The sequence below is a fragment of the Arachis stenosperma genome, chromosome 10, assembly GCF_014773155.1.
Source record: "Arachis stenosperma cultivar V10309 chromosome 10, arast.V10309.gnm1.PFL2, whole genome shotgun sequence".
Taxonomy (NCBI): Eukaryota; Viridiplantae; Streptophyta; class Magnoliopsida; order Fabales; family Fabaceae; genus Arachis; species Arachis stenosperma.
This window is the reverse complement of record NC_080386.1, coordinates 7925952-7944989: the sequence shown is the minus strand read 5'-3', so window position 1 is coordinate 7944989 and position 19038 is coordinate 7925952. Positions and strand designations below refer to the sequence as shown.

The 19038-nt window shown below is 34.3% G+C and overlaps 1 protein-coding gene across 1 annotated transcript; it reads right to left on the bottom strand.

The window, feature by feature from the left end:
• Positions 1-13372: 13372 nt before the first annotated feature.
• Positions 13373-14815, bottom strand: LOC130955030 (probable methyltransferase At1g27930). The gene has a single exon (XM_057881803.1). It carries the CDS (start codon positions 14521-14523, stop codon positions 13651-13653), a length of 873 nt encoding a protein of 290 aa, XP_057737786.1. The 5' UTR covers positions 14524-14815; the 3' UTR covers positions 13373-13650.
• Positions 14816-19038: the final 4223 nt, after the last annotated feature.

Below are 19038 nucleotides of genomic sequence, written 5' to 3'. Positions count from 1 at the left end.
TCGCGGGCTCTGACATAACTCTTTCTTGGCATCTTCCTTTGGGGTTAATGCCGCTCTTTATGCTATTCTCTATGACTGTTATTCCTAGTTTTACTATCTTATTCTAAGCTTTGGAGAAATTTTAAATCATATAATTTTAAAAATACAGACAAGAATCAGAAAATAGAAAATTAACAAGAAGTAGATAGCACATAACAGAAAGAATGAACAGTAAATAATCACAATCAAATGCGCAAATAATTTATGATGCATGCCTATTCCTAGTGCATGCCATGAGCTCATGCATCGGTTGTCTGAATATGGTTTCTTTACTGTGTCAGTCAGGAACATTGGTATCATCATGGGCGAACCCATGTCAGTTAAGATACCTTGGCATCACGGTTACCCATGTCAGTTAGGCCAAATCCGTTGCTCACATTTCTCTGTGCATCACAATAAGAAACAGGTTATCAATTAGGCGAACATTCCCGAATTAGCAACCTTAGGCTATCAGTCAGGCAGGCACTTCGGCATTTGAGGTTTGCGCAAAGGCCCAATTAAACAAACAATTCTCAATTATCTTTTTCATTCAGGCTATCAGTTAGGTGGACATTCCCGCATTAGCAACGTTAGGCTATCAGTCAGACGGGCACTTTCTCATTAGCGATTTGGCACACAGGCCCAGTCAAACAATTAATTCTCATAAATAATTATCCGTTTACAATTATCTCATTCATTCATGGTTTCTTATTTTCTCTTTTTCATCATGCCTCCGCATCACCTTATAAATACACATACCATCCGCATCACCACATAACTAAGCATACCTCCACATTACCATATTACTAAACATACATCCGCATCACCTTTTAACTTTAAACCTTTCTAGGGACAACTTACATTCTTACTCATTTTTCTGACTTGTCTAGCCTATTACCTTCTTGGCAACCAGTCTTCTATTTAATAATTAATATAACAAACGGACTCAGATTTATGCAAACTTGATGTCCACGCATTTGTATCTAACTTAAGTTTCATTTGGTTAAAGTTTCAGAGCATTCTTATTTCCAAAATAAAATTTATGCATATTCTGTTTTGAGAGGTTTCTATTAGGTTAATCGATGAACTGGTTAACTTCCAAAGTGCATAACTAATTTTCTAGAATAGCCATGGCTCTGAAATTTAAACTGAATGAAGTAGATACAATAGGATTTCATTTGGTTTTGGTTTCATCACAAAAGCTTTTCTGCATTAGGAGATATTCAACACGGAAGTCACTGCTCTAAGTTTGTAAATCCCGTTTAGCCATTAGTGAGCAGTAAACTGTTAAAGACTTTTAATCCATAACTTCTAAAATCCTAAACTTTTGAGTGAATAAACTATACATCATAAGGGTTCTATCGAAACTGGTTGCACTCAATTTGAAGTTTAAGATCAATACCAGTAACTTAAACAAGTTTCAGAATTGCATGTCATTAAAATATTGAACCTTCCATTTTGTAAATTGTGTATTTAATTCTATAAAAATGGGATTACCCCAAAACTTGGGTTGTTTAAACCGATACGACGGTTTGAAAATGGTAATCTAAATTCTTTTCTCTCTTTGGCAATTTGGCCAAACTTTCAAGGAAGCTATCTTCAATCTAAATTCATGAAGCCACTAGAAAGATTATCTAGAAGAAAAATAAAGAACCAAAATACCTAGCTTAATTAAAATCTAACTAAACTAAAATTGAACCGATTTTTCTTTAACCAAAGCACTCTCTCTAGATTAGCTACTTAACCACAATTAACCACTCTCTCTTTTCTCTTCTTGCTGGCTGAACCTCCTCCACATATTAGCCAAGAATGATGAATCATTAGAAAGCAATTAATGAAGGAACACATGTAATTAGACAAGTGTGTCTTCCCTTGATTATTGTCACTGAACCACACCTCTTTTTGACCACCCAACCCTTTATCATAAGATCATTCTTCATATAAGCCATGATAGTATTAAGTGTGAACAAAAAAAGAAGAAGAAATGAGAAGAGAGTTAGAGAAAGAGAGGAGTCTGAGAGTTAGAGTGAACCGAGGAAGAGAAGGGAGTTCTTCCAATCTTCACCACCATTTCCACATGATTCCTCAAGCCTCTAGCTACACACCTTCATGGAGATGATCAAGATAATCAAGGAGAGCAAGAGAAAGTGAAGAAAGGGCTGGCCAAATTTTGAAGTAAAGTTGACCGAAGGAGGAAGAGAAAGCCAGAACCGATTCCGTGAGAAAGGGTGAACTCCATCGAGGTAGGGGTTAGGCTAGTGTAATTGTATGTTTGTGTTTATATGAATAATGTTTGTTGATGATGTAATGAGTAATTGCTGCTACTTACGACGTTGGATTATGTATGATAATAATGAAGATGATTGATGTGCTAGCATGCAGAATTTTATGATAATGGTGTGCTCTTGAATGAACATATAATGTATGAATGATTAAATTGACAAGAGCTCAGCTCTTAGGGCTTTAATACTAAGTTGAGTAAGTCTAGACAAGTGAAATAAAGATAGATTATGATTAAAAGATGATGAGAGTCTTAGGAAATCGAAATGGTTCGTTAGAATCTAAGCCAAATTCTGCCGATATAGTTACTGAAATTAGGCAGTGACTTGCACGAATATTTGGGCAAAATCTAGCCATTCAAAAATCTTGTAATAATTCCCTGGTAATCCTTGATGAGGGTAGATAATCTTCTCAAAATCTCAGAATATTCTGATGAATAGGTTGGAAGATAAAAATGTTTGAAAGTAAATAGTTTCTGTTGAAAGATTTGCTTTTGAATTAATCCAGTAGAAACTTCCAACCTACACAAAAGCAAATCTTCCAACAGAAACTATTTACTTTCAAACATTTTTATCTTTCAACATATTCATCAGAATATTCTAAAATTTTGAAAGGATTATCTACCCTCATCAAAGATTACCAGGGAATTATTACAAGATTTTTGAATGGCTAGATTTTGCCCAAAAATTCATGCAAGTCGCTGCCTAATTTCAGTAACTATATCGGCAGAATTTGGCTTAGGTTCTAACTAACCATTTTAATTTCCTAAGCTTCTCATCATCTCTTAATCATAATATATCTTTATTTCACTTGTTTAGACTTACTCAACTTAGTCTTAAAGCCCCAAGAGCTCAGCTCTTGTCAATTTATTCATTCATACATTATATGTTCATTCAAAAGTACACCATTATCATAAAATTTTGCATGCTAGCACATCAATCATCTTCATCAATATCATACATAATCCAACATCATAGCTAGAAGCAATTACTCATTACATCATCAACAAACATCATTCACATAAACACCAACATACAATTACACTAGCCTAACCCCTACCTCGATGGAGTTCACCCTTTCTCACGGAATCGGTTCTAGCTTTCTCTTCCTCCTTCGGTCAATTTTACTTTAAACTTTGGCCAGCCCTTTCTTCACTTTCCCTTGCTTTCCTTTCTTAGCATGATCATCTCCATGAAGGTGTGTAGCTAGAGGCTTGAGGAATCATGTGGAAGTGGTGGTAAAGATTGGAAGAACTCCCTTCTTTTCTTCGGTTCACTCTAACTCACAGACTCCTCTCTTTCTCTAACTCCCTTCTCATTTCTTCTTCTTTTTTTGTTCACACTTAATACTAGCATGGCTTATATGAAGAATGATCTAATGATAAAGGGTTGGATGGTCAAAAAGAGGTGTGGTTCGGTGACAATAATCAAAGGAAGGCACACTTGTCTAATTGCATGTGTTCCTTCATTAATTGCTTTCTAATGAGTCATCATTCTTGGATAATATGTGGAGGAGGTTCAGCCAGCAAGAAGAGAAGAGAGAGAGTGGTTAATTGTGGTTAAGTGGCTAATCTAGAGAGAGTGATTTGGTTGAAAAAAATCGGTTCGGTTTAAGTTCGATTAGATTTTAATTAAGCTAGGTATTTTGGTTCTTTATTTTTCTTCTAGATAATCTTTCTAGTGGCTTCATGAATTTAGATTGAAGATATCTTCCTTGAAGGTTTGGCCAAATTGCCAAAGAGAGAAAAGAAAATGGTTCAATAATTAAACTGTAAGATTATCATTTTCAAACTGTATCGGTTTAAACAACCGGCAACTGAGAAATCAGCAGCAGAGAGTATCTTAATTTTGAATAAAATTTAGAATATTCTACTAAGTTAATTCAGTCAAGATAAGCTAGTAGAAAAGATTTCATAGATGAATTTAACTCGACGGTCAAATTCATTGTTATCGATACGGTTTTTGGCTTAGGACACGCTTTTATCTCTCGCGCTATATCTTTTATTTTCACTTATCAATTCTAAATCTGCCTTATTATTTTATGATGAGATGATTCTCAGATATTTATCAAATTTTTCATCACATAATTTCTGAGAATAACTCTGTAGAGAATCGGAGTGTTACATCAAACGCTTGTATAATTGTGCTTATTTAGAATTTCTAATGAAAACATGGAAGTCTAGTATGCATTAAATGCAACTAAAATTGTATACCATTAGATGATGTTACCAGAGAATTTGGAAGGACTTGTTCTCTTTGTTGATAACTTTGGAGTGACTACTACTGCGGTCATTATTTTCGAGGTGTGATCGTCATCACTGTACCATTACCAGAACCATTGTTATTAAATCTAGCCGGACTAACCAGTTCGATCAAAAAATCGGTAAACTGGATCTTAAATAGATCTGGATTGACATTTTAATCAGGCAAGCAAATGAACCGGTCAAACTCGAAAAATCCAGTCAAATCCGGCCTAAACCCAGGATCAAACCAGACCGGAAGGCCCGCTAACGTTAGCACGCGCATCACTCAAATTTCAAAAAATCGGACGATATGCTAAGTGCTGGGTTCAAACTTAAGTCCTTAAAGTTATAAAAGACCTGCAACCACTAGACCAAGTTTGTTCTTTGTAATATATTGTCATTTTATAAATATATTACTAACTATTAGACATATCCTAATTAATAACTTTATGTATTAACTCTTTTGGTCATGCAAATTTAAGATATTTTTTATCTCTTTATTCTAATAAATAATGTTCATATTAATTTAATTTATTTTATATTTTATATTTATTCTTTCTTAAATTAATTATTTTTTAATTATATATCATTATTAAAATAAACATTAAACTTTATTAAATATCTATAAATTAAAAAAGATAAGCAAAACTTTTTATTAATCATAACATATTTTTGTTATTGATAATTATATGACATCTATTAATATTAATATTTTTTAACATATATTTGAATAATTTAATAGATACTAATTAATTAATGAATTAAAAAAAAGTTAATTTAATATAGAAAATTAAAATTTATACATTTATTTAATTATGACCGGGTCAACCGATTTAACTTATGACCCACCGGTTAAACCAGTGACTCAATGATCTAGTAATTTGGCCGGGTCGATTGTTGGTTTGGTTCTGATAACTATGACCAGGACTCTTCTGGCCCTGCTAATCATCTTGTCCGTTTTGGTTCAAAAGTTCAGTTATCTTCTAAATTTTGCTTTCAACAATTCATTGATAACTAATAGTTCGGCTGTAGTGGGAGGAGGAGAAGGTGAATTGCTTTGCTTTTTTGTCATTGATTATAACCTACAAAAAAGGATAAATAATGGGATCGAAAAAATGATAATGGAGTTAAGTAAACTCAGTCCCACAGTGGGTGCCAAATGTTCTGGCGTGGTAGTCCTCGAATGGTATATAGCTCGTTCTGTCCAAGGTTGGGCTTGCCTTCACCTGAGACAGATGAGGTATACGTCGACTTCAAGAGGAACGGGAGTGGCGGACACTTGCAAAGGCACTCCGACACTCAAGTTAGTAAGAGTAAAAAATGAGTATAATGTAATTTAGAGTGAATAGCATACCTTTTAAATAGTTAGATTTTTATATTTATAAAGTGTTACTCTTCAGAATGGTTGAGATCTTTTCTGGTCTTTCGGTAACCAACCTTAGTCTGTTTTTGAGTGGGTTGTTAAGGACGAGATTCTCTCTAGCGGAAGATAAATCATGTTTATTATTGTATTTAAATTCTGATTGATAAGCATAAATGGGCCGATTTATGACTATCGGATCATAACCAATAGGGTTGGCAGGAGTACCCAAACCCGTGAGTAATAACCCGACCCTGGGGGTGGGATGGGTAGTTGAGCGGGGCAGGGGCAGGGTCGAGTTTTAGGTGTACCCACCCCTACCCGCCCCGGAATATATATATATATATATATATATATATATATATATATATATATATATTATAATAAATAAATTTAAAATTTAAAAAATCTATAAACTATATTTAGGATTAGGGTTTGTATTGCACAGCCTCTCCTTTAGTGATCACTGCCTCATTCCTCAGACCCTCACCCTCACACCCTCACCCTTACCCTCACCGTCACCAATCTCCACTACTTCAACTATCACTGCATCACCGTCTGTTACTACTGAGCCCGAGCCAGAGACCCTCACCCTCAGACCCAGAGTCTTCTTCTTCACTTACTACAAGAAAAATACTGAATGCCGTTGAACGTTAGCGGCAGGTTTATGGCAGATTTACCGGCGGATATGGCAATAAATTCGTCGGATAAAAAGGTTACCGTCAGATTTGATATTCCAATGGTAAATTCTCCGGTAATAATTGGAGGGAAAACATGAAAAATTGGCATCAAGTTTACCGTGGGATTTACCGTCGGATTTATCCACCGGTAAATCTCAAATAATAGAACGCTGTATTTTGGTCATACGCAATGCATTACCGACGGTAAACCTGATCTAAATTCAAAATGCGCAGGCCTCTCCCCTCACTTTCGATAACACCCTTCTCTTTGCCCCCATTCTCCTCTCTCTTCTCTCTCCCCTGCAACATCCTCCGGCAGCACCTGCGACCACCCTCCGCTAGCGCTGCCGACCTCCATTCTCTTCCAAAGTCTACATCAAGTTATCTGGATTGTGTTTCATTGCCTCAAACAGAGTTGCTCCATCTGTCTCCGCCACCATTGGAAGAGCTGCTGCTGCTGCTCCCTCTGTTGTCAAAGCTGTGTCTCTCCTCCGTCGTCAGGTAGGTTGCTCCCATCCCTCTCCCTATTCTATAATGTTTTCATTTTTTTAATAAAAAACCCTAACCTTTTTTTTTGCCCTAACCCCCCTTTTTTTCCAAACAGCATCTCGTCGCTGATTGTTCTTTTTCAGCCTCTGTTAGTTGTTCTTCTTGTTGCTGATTCTTCTTGTTAATTGTTATGTTGTTGTTGCAAAGATGTTTAGTTCTTGTAGTTATTGAATTTATTTGCTATTATTGTTCTTGATTACTTAAATTTTTCTCGTAGTTATTGTTGTTGTGGTTCTTGTTGATTTGTTAGTGATTGTTATTGTTGCTGTCATTGTTCTTGTTGATTTGTTAAATTTTTGCTAATAATTGTTCAGTTCTTCAAGATCTCTGCTTTGAGACTTGTTTTCTGTGTCTTCGTTGTGTTTGGGAATGTGTCGTTGAGGTACCTTCCTGTGTCGTTTAACCAAGCAATTAGTGCCACAACGTCTTTTTTCACTGCCGTTTTTCTCTTCAAGAGGCAAGCTTACAGAGTGATTCGAGGTTTGATTTCTCTTTTCTTATTTTGTTTTCTTTCTTTATATATGTTTTGGATGAGATAGTCATTTGAGTTGAAGATAAAATGGAGTAAGATTTGTTAGTAGCTGAGAATCTTCTCTCTTAGTAAGTTATGTTGTTGATGAAAAAGAGTAGCTCATATCATTGGGGAAAAGAGGGTGTTTGCCATTTCATAAGTAGCTTGTGTTTCTTGTTAGTTGAAATGCACGATTTTCATATCATTAATGTAGTTTATTAACTATTATGGTTGTTGCCAGTGTTTACAGTGTCTGGTTAAGTTATGGTTCTGTTTGTGCACTCTTTTGTAGGTAAAAATGACGTATTTCATAGTTTCTATAGTGTTTTGCGATCCTTTAATTCAAGTTGCAACTCATCCACTTGATTTCCAATAATTACTGATAGTAGAATGGCAGGAAATGACATCATGGAGAATGATATAATACAAGTCAGTTTTTGCTTTTGTTTTACTTTGGTTTTTTCTCCTTTTTTTTTCTTTTGTTTTTGTGCTTTTATTCCCTAACGGTGATTTACTTCATTATCAAACGGTATTTGATGACATTATATGATACTGAATTAAGTTAAATTACTTCACTAAATTTGGTTTTGCGATTTTGTTACATGTAGAATCTGAGAACAAGGAGAATAACATAGTAATGGTTTTTATTTATGTTATCGGTGTGTGCATGTTTTATAAGAAAAGTAATTGGTTTTTCTCTTCTCATGACATTTGATTGTGTACTGCCTGTACAAATGAACAGTTATGTCTTTCTTTATGCTTTGTTACTTTTTGTTTTCAGCTTTCTTATGATTTTGTGATTTGTTTAGGGTGTAAGAATTTATTCAATTTGATTATCTTGTGATTTGTTGAATTGGAATTGCAAATCATATAGGAATTACTTTTTGTATCTTTAGCTTTCTGATTTGTCATTGTTTAGCTCCCATGTAAGTGGGCAGATTCCATTCATGAATGAAGTAGTTTCAAAGTAGAAGAAAAGAGTTAAAAAAAATTGTTTAGTTCATCTTCTATATTCAGGATTCTTGTTTGTGAACTTTCAACTAAAAATTATAGAAAATTATTATAAAAAAATTTAAAACTTTAAATTTTGTTAGTTTAGAAATTATTAAATTTAAATATTTAAAATTATATGGTGAATTTTCAAACAAATTTAAAAGAAAAATCAAAATTTAAGTTTACCGTCGGATTTACCGTCAGTTAAATTCACCGGTAACTATTAATTTAATTATTAATAATAAATCATATATTACCATCAGATTTACCGGGAGAAAATCCGACAGTAACAAGCTCCAGAATTTCACAATTAAAAGTTTATATCCGCTGCTAAATTCGTCGGTAATTAGTGGCGGATGAAACAATTCACCAGTAAACAATTACCGACGAGGTTTATACCATCGAATTTATTCCGCCGCTAAATCCGACGGTATCCAACGAATTTCTTGTAGTGACTGCTTCATCCATCACCACATCGCCATCCGTCCTCTAACTGCGTCGTTGTGAGTCTGCACTTTATCGTTTTAAGTTCTTCTCTTCTTCTTCCACAGATTTGCACTTGGTCGTCATTGCTGTGAGCCTGAGCATTTTCGTTGCAGCTTCCAGTGAGACCATCACTGCAGCCCTTTTCCTCTGATCGTGTCTGACTTCCTCCTCTCTCTCTCTCTCTCTCTCTCTCTCTCTCTCCTCTCTCTCTCTCTCTGACCACTGATAAATTCCCTCTCCCTCCTTCTCTCTCTCTCACATTATGAATGACTGAATCTGCACTTTATGATTGTTGTGAATTTGTGCTACAATTTTCTTTATATATGTGCCCTATATTGGGTCTGATTGCAATTTATATATGTTGATTAAGAATAAAAAACTTTGTGATTACAGTTTACATATGTCTGATTGCAGTTTTTTGTTTTTCGTTTTAAATCATCATCAGTTTTGTTTATTTTTTGCATAATGTTGGCATGTTGCTATGTTGATTGAGAATCAGGGTTTTGTTGATTAAGAATCAAAGACTTTGTGATTGCAATTTATATAGGTCCAATTGTAGTTTTTTTATTTTTTATTTTAAATCATTATTGGCTTTGGTTGTTTTTTTCATGATGTTGGCATCTTGCTATGTTGATTGAGAATCAGAATTTTGTTGATTGAGAATCAGAGACTTTGTGATTGCAGTTTATATATGTCCGATTTTAGTTTTTTATTTTTCATTTTAAATCGTTATCGGCTTTAGTTTTTGTTTACATGATGTTGGCAGGTTGCTATGTTGATTGAGAATCAGAGACTTTGTGATTGCAGTTTATATATGTTTGATTGCAATTTTTATTTTTCATTTTAAATTGTTGTCGGCTTTGGTTTCATTTTTTTCATGATGTTGGCATGTTGTTATGTTGATTGAGAATCAGGACTTTGTTGATTGAGAATTAGAGACTTTGTGATTGCAGTTTATATATGTTTGATTGCAATTTTTTATTTTATTTTAAATTGTTGTCGGCAATGGTTTCATTTTTTTTATGATGTTGGTATGTTGTTATGTTGATTGAGAATCACACTTTGTTGATTGAGAATTAGAGATTTTGTGATTATAGTTTATATATGTTTCATTGCAGTTTTTTTTTTCATTTTAAATTGTTATCGACTTTGGTTTTCTTTTATGATGTTGGCATGTTAATACTAATTAAATTGCTATACCTTTTGATTTTCAGATTTAAATATTGAACGATGATGAAGAGTTGAAAAGTGATAAAGAATAAGGATTGAAGACTCATTTATATTTAATGTTGCAATTTTTTTTATTATGGTGTTAAATTTGTGGTGATCATGCGTTAGTTTTTATTTGAATTTCAAGTTATTTGACATTGTATAAATTTTATATTTGTATTTTAATTTATGTATAAATTTCAAATTTTTATCTTAATCTATATATGAATATGTAAAAATTAAAGTGTTATTTAATTTTTATAGGGATGGATAGAGACGAATAGGAGCGGGACGGGTACCCACAGGTGATAGAGAAGTGAAAGGAAGGCGAGACACCATCAAATAGGATAAAATCTCACGCCTACCTGTCCACTGTCAACCCTAATAACCAAAAACAAAAATAGTCATACATTAATTAAGTTAAAACGGGTTAGTTCTTTTTTTTTTACTTTTTTTTGGAACGTTCACATATTTTCGTAGCGTTGTTTTTTTTATGTTGTATTTATTTATAAGCATGAGATACTGAAATAGAGATATAAAGATACAAAATTATATTTTACATATAAGACAAAACAAAAATATCATATTTAAAAATATTAAATTAATATATTTTGTGTCCTTTTTAACTAAAAACAAAAATACTAACAAAAGATATAGCATATTTTTTTATTATTATTCTAATTAATTGTTTGTAATTATATTTTTTTATCAATTTTTTTGTTAAAAAAATAAATTAAACTTTTATAATTTATTTTAATTTATTATTAAATAAAATATAAAAATATTAACTTTTATATTTCTATCTCTTATATTTTATTTTTAATATTTTGTATTAATAGGTTCTCAGAATCAAAAAGAGGCTTAGGGTCAGGTATGCATGCTCTTTCAGGAAAACTTAACATTTCCGTCGTTATTACCTACTACTATCATTCATAACTTTTTTAATGGGAGGACAAGAGAGAAATTAAAATATTTAGCAAATAACTATAATTACGATTCTATCCCTGCCCCGCTGCCCCACACCCACTAAGAGCACATGGGTAATGAATATTGAATGATGAAGATGATGATGAAGAACAAGTGCGAACGCCAGCCAGCTAAAACAGACAAACATGTTACTCACTCAAAAGAAAAGAACAAATAGATATTATTTGCACTCCTCTAAAAGGGTGGGTAACAGATTCAGTTGGCTTGGCATCCCATAATCTGGTGATTCCTTCTGTCCCCACTTTACCAAAACCAAACCAACAAAAATATCTTTAGCATAAATATCATCATTTTATTATACTGATGAATTTAACTAATTCAGTTCAACACAATCCTATGTAATTACAATGAGTTTTTCTATTTACACCTCCTACGCTGTAATCAAGGACCCATGTAAAAAAGTTAAAAAAGAGCAGGTACTATAAATAAATATATATAATATAAAATAAATGTTAATTTTAATACAATTTTATAATTATATAATATTAAAATATGCAATAATATAAAAAAATCAAGGGCAACATAAATTAATACTGACCATATATTTACGTGGATATGTGCAACTAATATATGAAAAATGCTTTTTAGATTACATTTTAACTTTCGTTTTTAACTTGTAGATCAATAAATTAAATATGAATTTTTAGAAATTTTTTAATATTATATATATCTTAAGATAAAATATCATATATGTAAAATTGGAAGAAGGGGGAGAAAGCCTATATACGCCCCTCCACTAGGTCATCAAACAATGGAGGGGCCTCGCGTACATATATAATAACTATATAAAAAAGAAAATTATAAGATACTAATATATTATCTGTTAATTTATTGTTAATAGTAATTAATTATTATATTTTAAATATATATATAAAAAGATACATCCAAAAAATATATTTATAAAAATATTTTTATTAAATATAATTATAAAAAAAGACATTTTTATTAGACACATTTTTAAAGATATTTTTATTAAATATAGTTATAAATAAAAGTTGGTAAAAATTAGTAAAAATACTGTTGATAATATAGCGAAATTAATAAAAAAAATAAAGAAGAAAAAAAAGACTCACGTGTATTTTTTTTTCTTTTTTTTTCTTTCCGTAACTCTATATATTTTTACTCTGTATGTGAGCAAATACCTCAAATAATTGGTTGTAATTGTTCAAGTAAGCATGAAAACGGTAATCTAATAAAAACTAAGAATGTGTATGATTCAAGTATTATTTTATTATAAAAATTTTATTTTTATAGGAATCAAAGATACATAAAAAAAAGTGGGAATTAAAATGATGATATTTTAATTCTTTAGAATTAAATTTATTGAGGAATAATTTTTCAAACTTTAAATCAAACATAAAAATATGATATTTTTATTTTAAAATTCCTAAAAATTAATTATAATTTCTCCAACCAACACACCTGTAAAGATAAACAATTTGTATAGCAAAATGGGTAATATGGTAATTTGTAGGCAAGCAAAGATCTCTACATACGAATTCAATTTTATTTTTAAATTTAAAAAGAAATGAATTTAGTAGGATGAATTATACTTTATTATTTTCGAAAGTTAAAATTTTGGAGCGAATCCTATTTTTTATCTTTTTTTTTTTAACACCACTACCAAGGGATGAATTCAAAGTTTGAACAAATTAAGTATTTTATTTGTCCCCTGCAGATTTAGTTTTGACAAAAAAGTTTTCAGAGGATTTGTTTCACAAAATGCCCCTGATAGATTTGTTTTTAACAAATGGCCCCCATGCATGAAGCACCATAAGTCCATAACACCCATAAGTAGATAAATAAAAAAGTGATGAACCATTCTTCAATTTCTTTTTTCTTTTCTTTTGAAGGTTAAATGTTTACTAGAATGAAATGATGAATAGTGAAACTGCTTTTATCTTAAATTTTTGTGATTTCCAATTTAAAAATTTTAAAACTAAATTAAATTAAAGCTCATCTAATGATTAGACTCTTTTAATTCCATCTTATATGGGAAGAGTAGTATAGGAACACATTGTGAAATCCACTCTTTTAATTCCATCTTATTTGGGAAGTGTAGCATAAGAACACCCAGTGAAATCAGTTCCTATCAGCTCCCCCTTAAAAACAAAAAATGCTTCTCATTATAGTCCATGTTATCTAATTTTGCATTATACACACACTTTTTCTTTTCTTTCCACTCACTTTTCCACTAATTCAAACAGTAATAAATGGGTGAAAATCCATGAATCTTTTACATTGTATCTATCCAATTAAACTGTTGCTGTATAGTTTCTGAAGCAAACATTGAAAGAAATTATAATAAAAAAAATTACAAATTTAATCTTACTTTTTAACAGAAACTTTGAGAAGTATGAGAGTCATTTGAAGGCGGTATCTGAAAATGCCAAAGCCTGCCAACACCTCTCACCAAATACTTCCTACAAAGAAACTCCTCAGCATAAACCTTCTCCACCCTCCGATCAACATCGTGAAGGAACACGTGCGTCACACCGGATCCTTTTCTCCCTCTCGCCATGACCGCCACAGAGTACACCGCCGCCATCCTCCCCGGCGCGTCCGGGAAGTATCCGCGAGGCGCGTCGATCATCACCAGATCCCACTCCGTCTCATACACCTGATCGGGGAGGTTGTGAAGAGCCAGCTCGCACTCAACGTTGTCACGTAAGTGGGCCCCCGCCGGGCCGCAGGTGGGCTCGGAGCGGGAAGACAAGAGCAGTTGGTCCGCGTCCCTTAGGCGCGTGCGATACCGGACAGTGTGGGCCCGCAGGGACGGGGCATCCTTGAGTACGGTTTGAACCCATTTAGGATCCTCTTCCAGGAAGAGAGTTGTTCCGCCCGGGTTCAGGGAGGCCCACATGAGGGAGTCGTGACCCAGACCGAAGACCAGGAAGTTGCATGGCCGGCCCATTGATTTGAGGACGTCGAAGCTGATCTTGATCTCTGCAAGAGATTGTTGCGGGACAATGCGTGACGTGGCGTAGTGGAGTATGGCCTTCAGCTGGATCGTCGTTGGGTTGTAGTCTTCCTGGACTCGGGCCTGGGCTTTGGGCATTTCACCGTAGATTGGTTCCGTCGGGCATATTAAGGAGGAGTCGGAGGTTAGGATCATTACGACTATGAAGACTGCAGCTCCGACCAGGCCCACTATGGCCAGGCCTAGGAACCACCTTCTCTCTGGTAGAGAATTCCTGTTATTTCTCATCCTTTCTAGATTTAATTTTGTTATTTTTTTTATATAAAAAGATATTCCTCTTTCTCCCTCTCAAGGTTACATATGTATTAAGATGTGAATAATGTAGAGTGGGAGCAAAGTGGTAAAGGCGTTTTTGTGTGAAACAAAGAAGGAAAGAGGTTAATTAGTGTGTAGGAAGGAAGAGGAAGAGGAAGAGGGAGAGGAAGTGGAGAAATAATTTGGTGAGGGAAGGTGGGGAGGGTGGTTTGATTTTGTCAAAACTCAAATGTTCAGATGGGATTGGAAAGGAGGGACTTGGCAACGCAAAAAGATATGTAAGATTGTAAGAGAGTATTTGGACAAAAACAAAATAAAAAACTTCTATTAAAACGATTTATGCCATAACAAAAATAATTATAAAAAATAAAAAAAAATTAATTAATTATTAAAACATAATATTAATTTGACAGTAAAAATAACAATCAACATTTAGATCATATTATGGTCTTAATTTATAAGCATTATGAAAGTGCACATGAGAAAGTTGTGATATTTTTATGGATTCATTTTGAATATATGGATATATAATATATTGGTGAGTGTCACCTAGTCATGTAATGTGTAAGGGGTAAAATATAAAATACGGAAGACCCAAATCGAATCGGAGAAAATCTGGAAAATATCAGTTAAATTAAAGAGAAATAAAACAAATAATTTCATATACATAATTATGCCAATAAATAATTTTTTATATGATTGATTATATTAACACTTTTCTTATTTATAGTAAATTCTATTAACTAATAAAAATTAGGTTTTTTTATTTAAATAAATTATTTGGCTTTTTATATTACGTGATTCCCTTAAATGGTTTTCGTGAACGTGAATCTCCTAAATTATATAATATATAAATCGTCCTAGGTTCGTGTATTTTAATCAATATATAAATCATTGTACCCTCAGACGATTTATGCATAAATTGCATAGTTGAAGAAGGTATAAATCGTCCCAACTCCCTGTGTGTTAGAAGAAACAAGTAAATTGTTATAGGCTAAGATGGTCAATGCCTTTTAACCTAAAACCCTCTACCCTGGCATAATTTACGTGCTGCTTCCTAATCCTCTACCTCTTAGCACGATTTACGTGCAAATCCAATCCCCACAATACCCTAACACGATTTACGTTCAACCCTAATCCCCACCAACCCAGCACGATTTACGTGCAAATATACACCCCTCAACAGTCTAGGACGAATCATGGATTACTCCCAACCCTAGTGACCTTTCCACAAGTAATGTCTCATTCGTGAGACCCTATTAGCGGCGAGGAGCTCACTTAAGTGGAGGAGAGCCACGGCCAAAAACTGAAGGAAGGGTGTAGTGGAGGAAAGTCGGCGGCGGTGGAGGGTTGGTTAGACGACGGAAGTGGTGGCCTCCGGTGCACGGCGTTGACGGTGGCCCACATCGGAGGATTGAGGTGATAAGGGCGGCGATGGAAGGTTGGGTTGGCGGCAGTTGAAGGTTGGTTTGGTGGCGTTGGTGGGCGGTGCAAGATGGCGAGGAACAAAGGTGACATGTACCAATTGAATAGCATTGCGCACGTGGCAGGTTTTATCGACGAAGAGGTTAGTGGTTAATTTGATTTACAACTGATATAGTCAATGACGTTGATGTGTTTAGTTATAATAATTTGATTTTTTGTGGAAAAAAAAAAGCTTGTTGTGTTAAAAATTTGTAAAACCTTAAGCTTAACATGCTTAGGATTGGTATGGTTCTTGTTTGGTTTAGGGGTGAGGTTGATTTCTGATACATGTTTTTGGTTGTTATGCGATGTTGAGTTGTGATTGTGCTTGTTATTCTGTTATTAGCCAACCTGGTGTGTACAGAGCATCCGTAGGCAACAAAAGATGATATTGCATGACCGTATTATGCCTTACCTAGATAGCGTCGGATTGCTGCATGTTGCTAGGCTGAATGATTATTGGTTTAAGCTGGATGAGCCACTGATTAGTGCCTTTGTTGAGCGATGGCGTCCAGAGACTAACACTTTCCACATGCCATTTGGGGAGTGCACTGTTACTTTACAGGATGTGACATATCAGCTCGACCTCTCTGTTGATGGATTTCCAGTTAGTGGTTGTCTCAGTGACTTTGAGCAGTTGATGGAGGGTGGAAAGCCTGCGTGGCAGTGGTTTGAAGAGTTGTTTGGTGAACTTCCTTCTGAGAATTATATCGATGAGTTCACCGTGTCATATGGCTGGTTTCAAAATAGGTTCAGAGTCATGCCGACTGATGCTACAAAGCCAATGGTACAGGTCTATGCGCGTGGTTACATCATGATGTTGTTGTCCACAATACTTTTTGGTGACAAGTCTGGTGCCAGAGTTCACTTACGCTGGCTCCCGTATGTTGCGGATCTCGACGGACTCGGTAAGTATAGCTGGGGTTTGGCCACGTTGTCTTGGTTATATAGGTGTCTCTGCAGAGTTGCCAATCGGAATGTAAAGAACTTAGCTGGGCCACTAGCATTGCTGCAGTCCTGGATATTTTGGAGGTTCCCCACATTCAGGCCGAGAGGATTTGATGTCATTCTCTGGCCGCTTGCATCGAGATAAGTATAATGCTTATTATTTAGCTTTATATACTTTAACTGCAAACATAATGTTTACTATTAATGCTTGAATCACTTTTACCATATGTATAATGGCTCCGACAATGAATCTTGAAGGTGGGGTAGATACATGCCATCATCAGATGAGAAAGGTCCTCGGGTCATTGCTACCCGACACAGATTGGACAAGTTGAGAGTAGATGATGTAAGTATAACCTCCCATGATTTTTGTTCATGTTTCACGTTTTTCTTGTTTAGGTGTATTCATCACATATGAACTTTTGACATAACGATCCTACATGTTGCAGTTTATTTGGATGCCATACTCGGCACTAGAGGTTATTCAAGTTATCTATCCTAATATCCTCAGACCTGAGCACACGCATTTATGGAAGTCGACAACTGCGCTGATTTACTTTTCCTCCATCAAGTGGCACCAGGTTGACCGAGTTCTATCCCAGCTTGGAGGAGTTCAACACGTACCTGAACCAGCCATCAACATTGATTTTCTGTTATTAAAGGATGGTCGAGGACCTACCCACTGGTTTCCTGAGGTCTTTGCCACATGGCATGAGTATTGGGATCAAAGGCATCAGAGCGTGCTTACGTTTCAGCTGGTACCAGATCCACGACCCTCTATTGAGTATCTTGATTGGTGGTACAGGGTAGCTCATAGATCTGTCGCATGATCGGGATTTAGTTGACCCTCGCCAGGCTGGGATCCCTGCAGATGCTCCAGTTCGGGGTCATATCGTTGTGACCGCACTTACCTAACTTCTGTAATATGCTATTTCGTAAATCATCTAAACTCGTTGATGGATTTATGAACACTTCAACCTGTTTTTTGCTACTGAACGTTATACCCTCACTTGTGTTTTCATCGATCTTTCTCCGATGATGAACTAACAAAAACACACTCTTAGCCATCTTTCCGCAACCCTCATCTGAAATATGGCTCGACACAGATCGTCTTCCTGTATTTATAGGCTCTTCCAGCACATAAATCTTTTCATGGTATCGGGTATTGTATTTATGCACGTAAATCGTTCCAGACTAACGTGCCTTATCTTAGAAACACATGACTCGTGTCCTAGGATATTGAGGGATAAAAAGTTGCACGTAAATCATGCTAGGGTATTGTGAGGATTGGATTGGCATGTAAATCGTGCTAGGGGGTAGAGGGTTAGGAAGCAGCATGTAAATCGTGCCAGGGTAGAGGGTTTTAGGTTAAAAGGCATTAACCATCTTAGCCTAGGACGATTTACTTGTTTCTTCTAACACACAGGGGGCTAGGACGATTTATTCCTTCTTCAGCTATGCAATTCATGCATAAATCGTTTCAGAGTACAATGATTTATATATTGATTAAAACACACGAGCCTAGAACGATTTATATATTATATGGTTTAGGAGATTCACATTCACGAAAACCATTTAAGGAAATCACGTAATATAGAAAGCCAAATAATTTATTTAAATAAAAAAGTCTAAAAATTATTTAATTGGACTATTAAATTTATATGTAATTTATTCCATATATTATCCTTATCTTAAAATAATCATACTCTTAAAGTTATAAAAATATTTTTAAATTATAATTATAATTAATACTAAAATAACATTTTTTATTTTATTTTTTATTCTACTATCTAAAATAAAAATTATTAGTAGAATTATATTATTTATAATAAAGCCTATTAGTCATGACACAATTTTTTTTTGTTTTACTAAAGATGGGAATGAGACTTGAACTTATAACCTCTAAATAAGTATAAAAAAATTACGTCATTTAAACTATAACTCATTAGTATGACCCAATACATTTACTTGTTTCCATAAATTATTTTTTATTGAGCTTGACTAAAATATTGTAAAATAAGACATCAAAAACTCTTCTTTGCCATTTGCCCTCGAATTAATTTTTCAATCTCACAA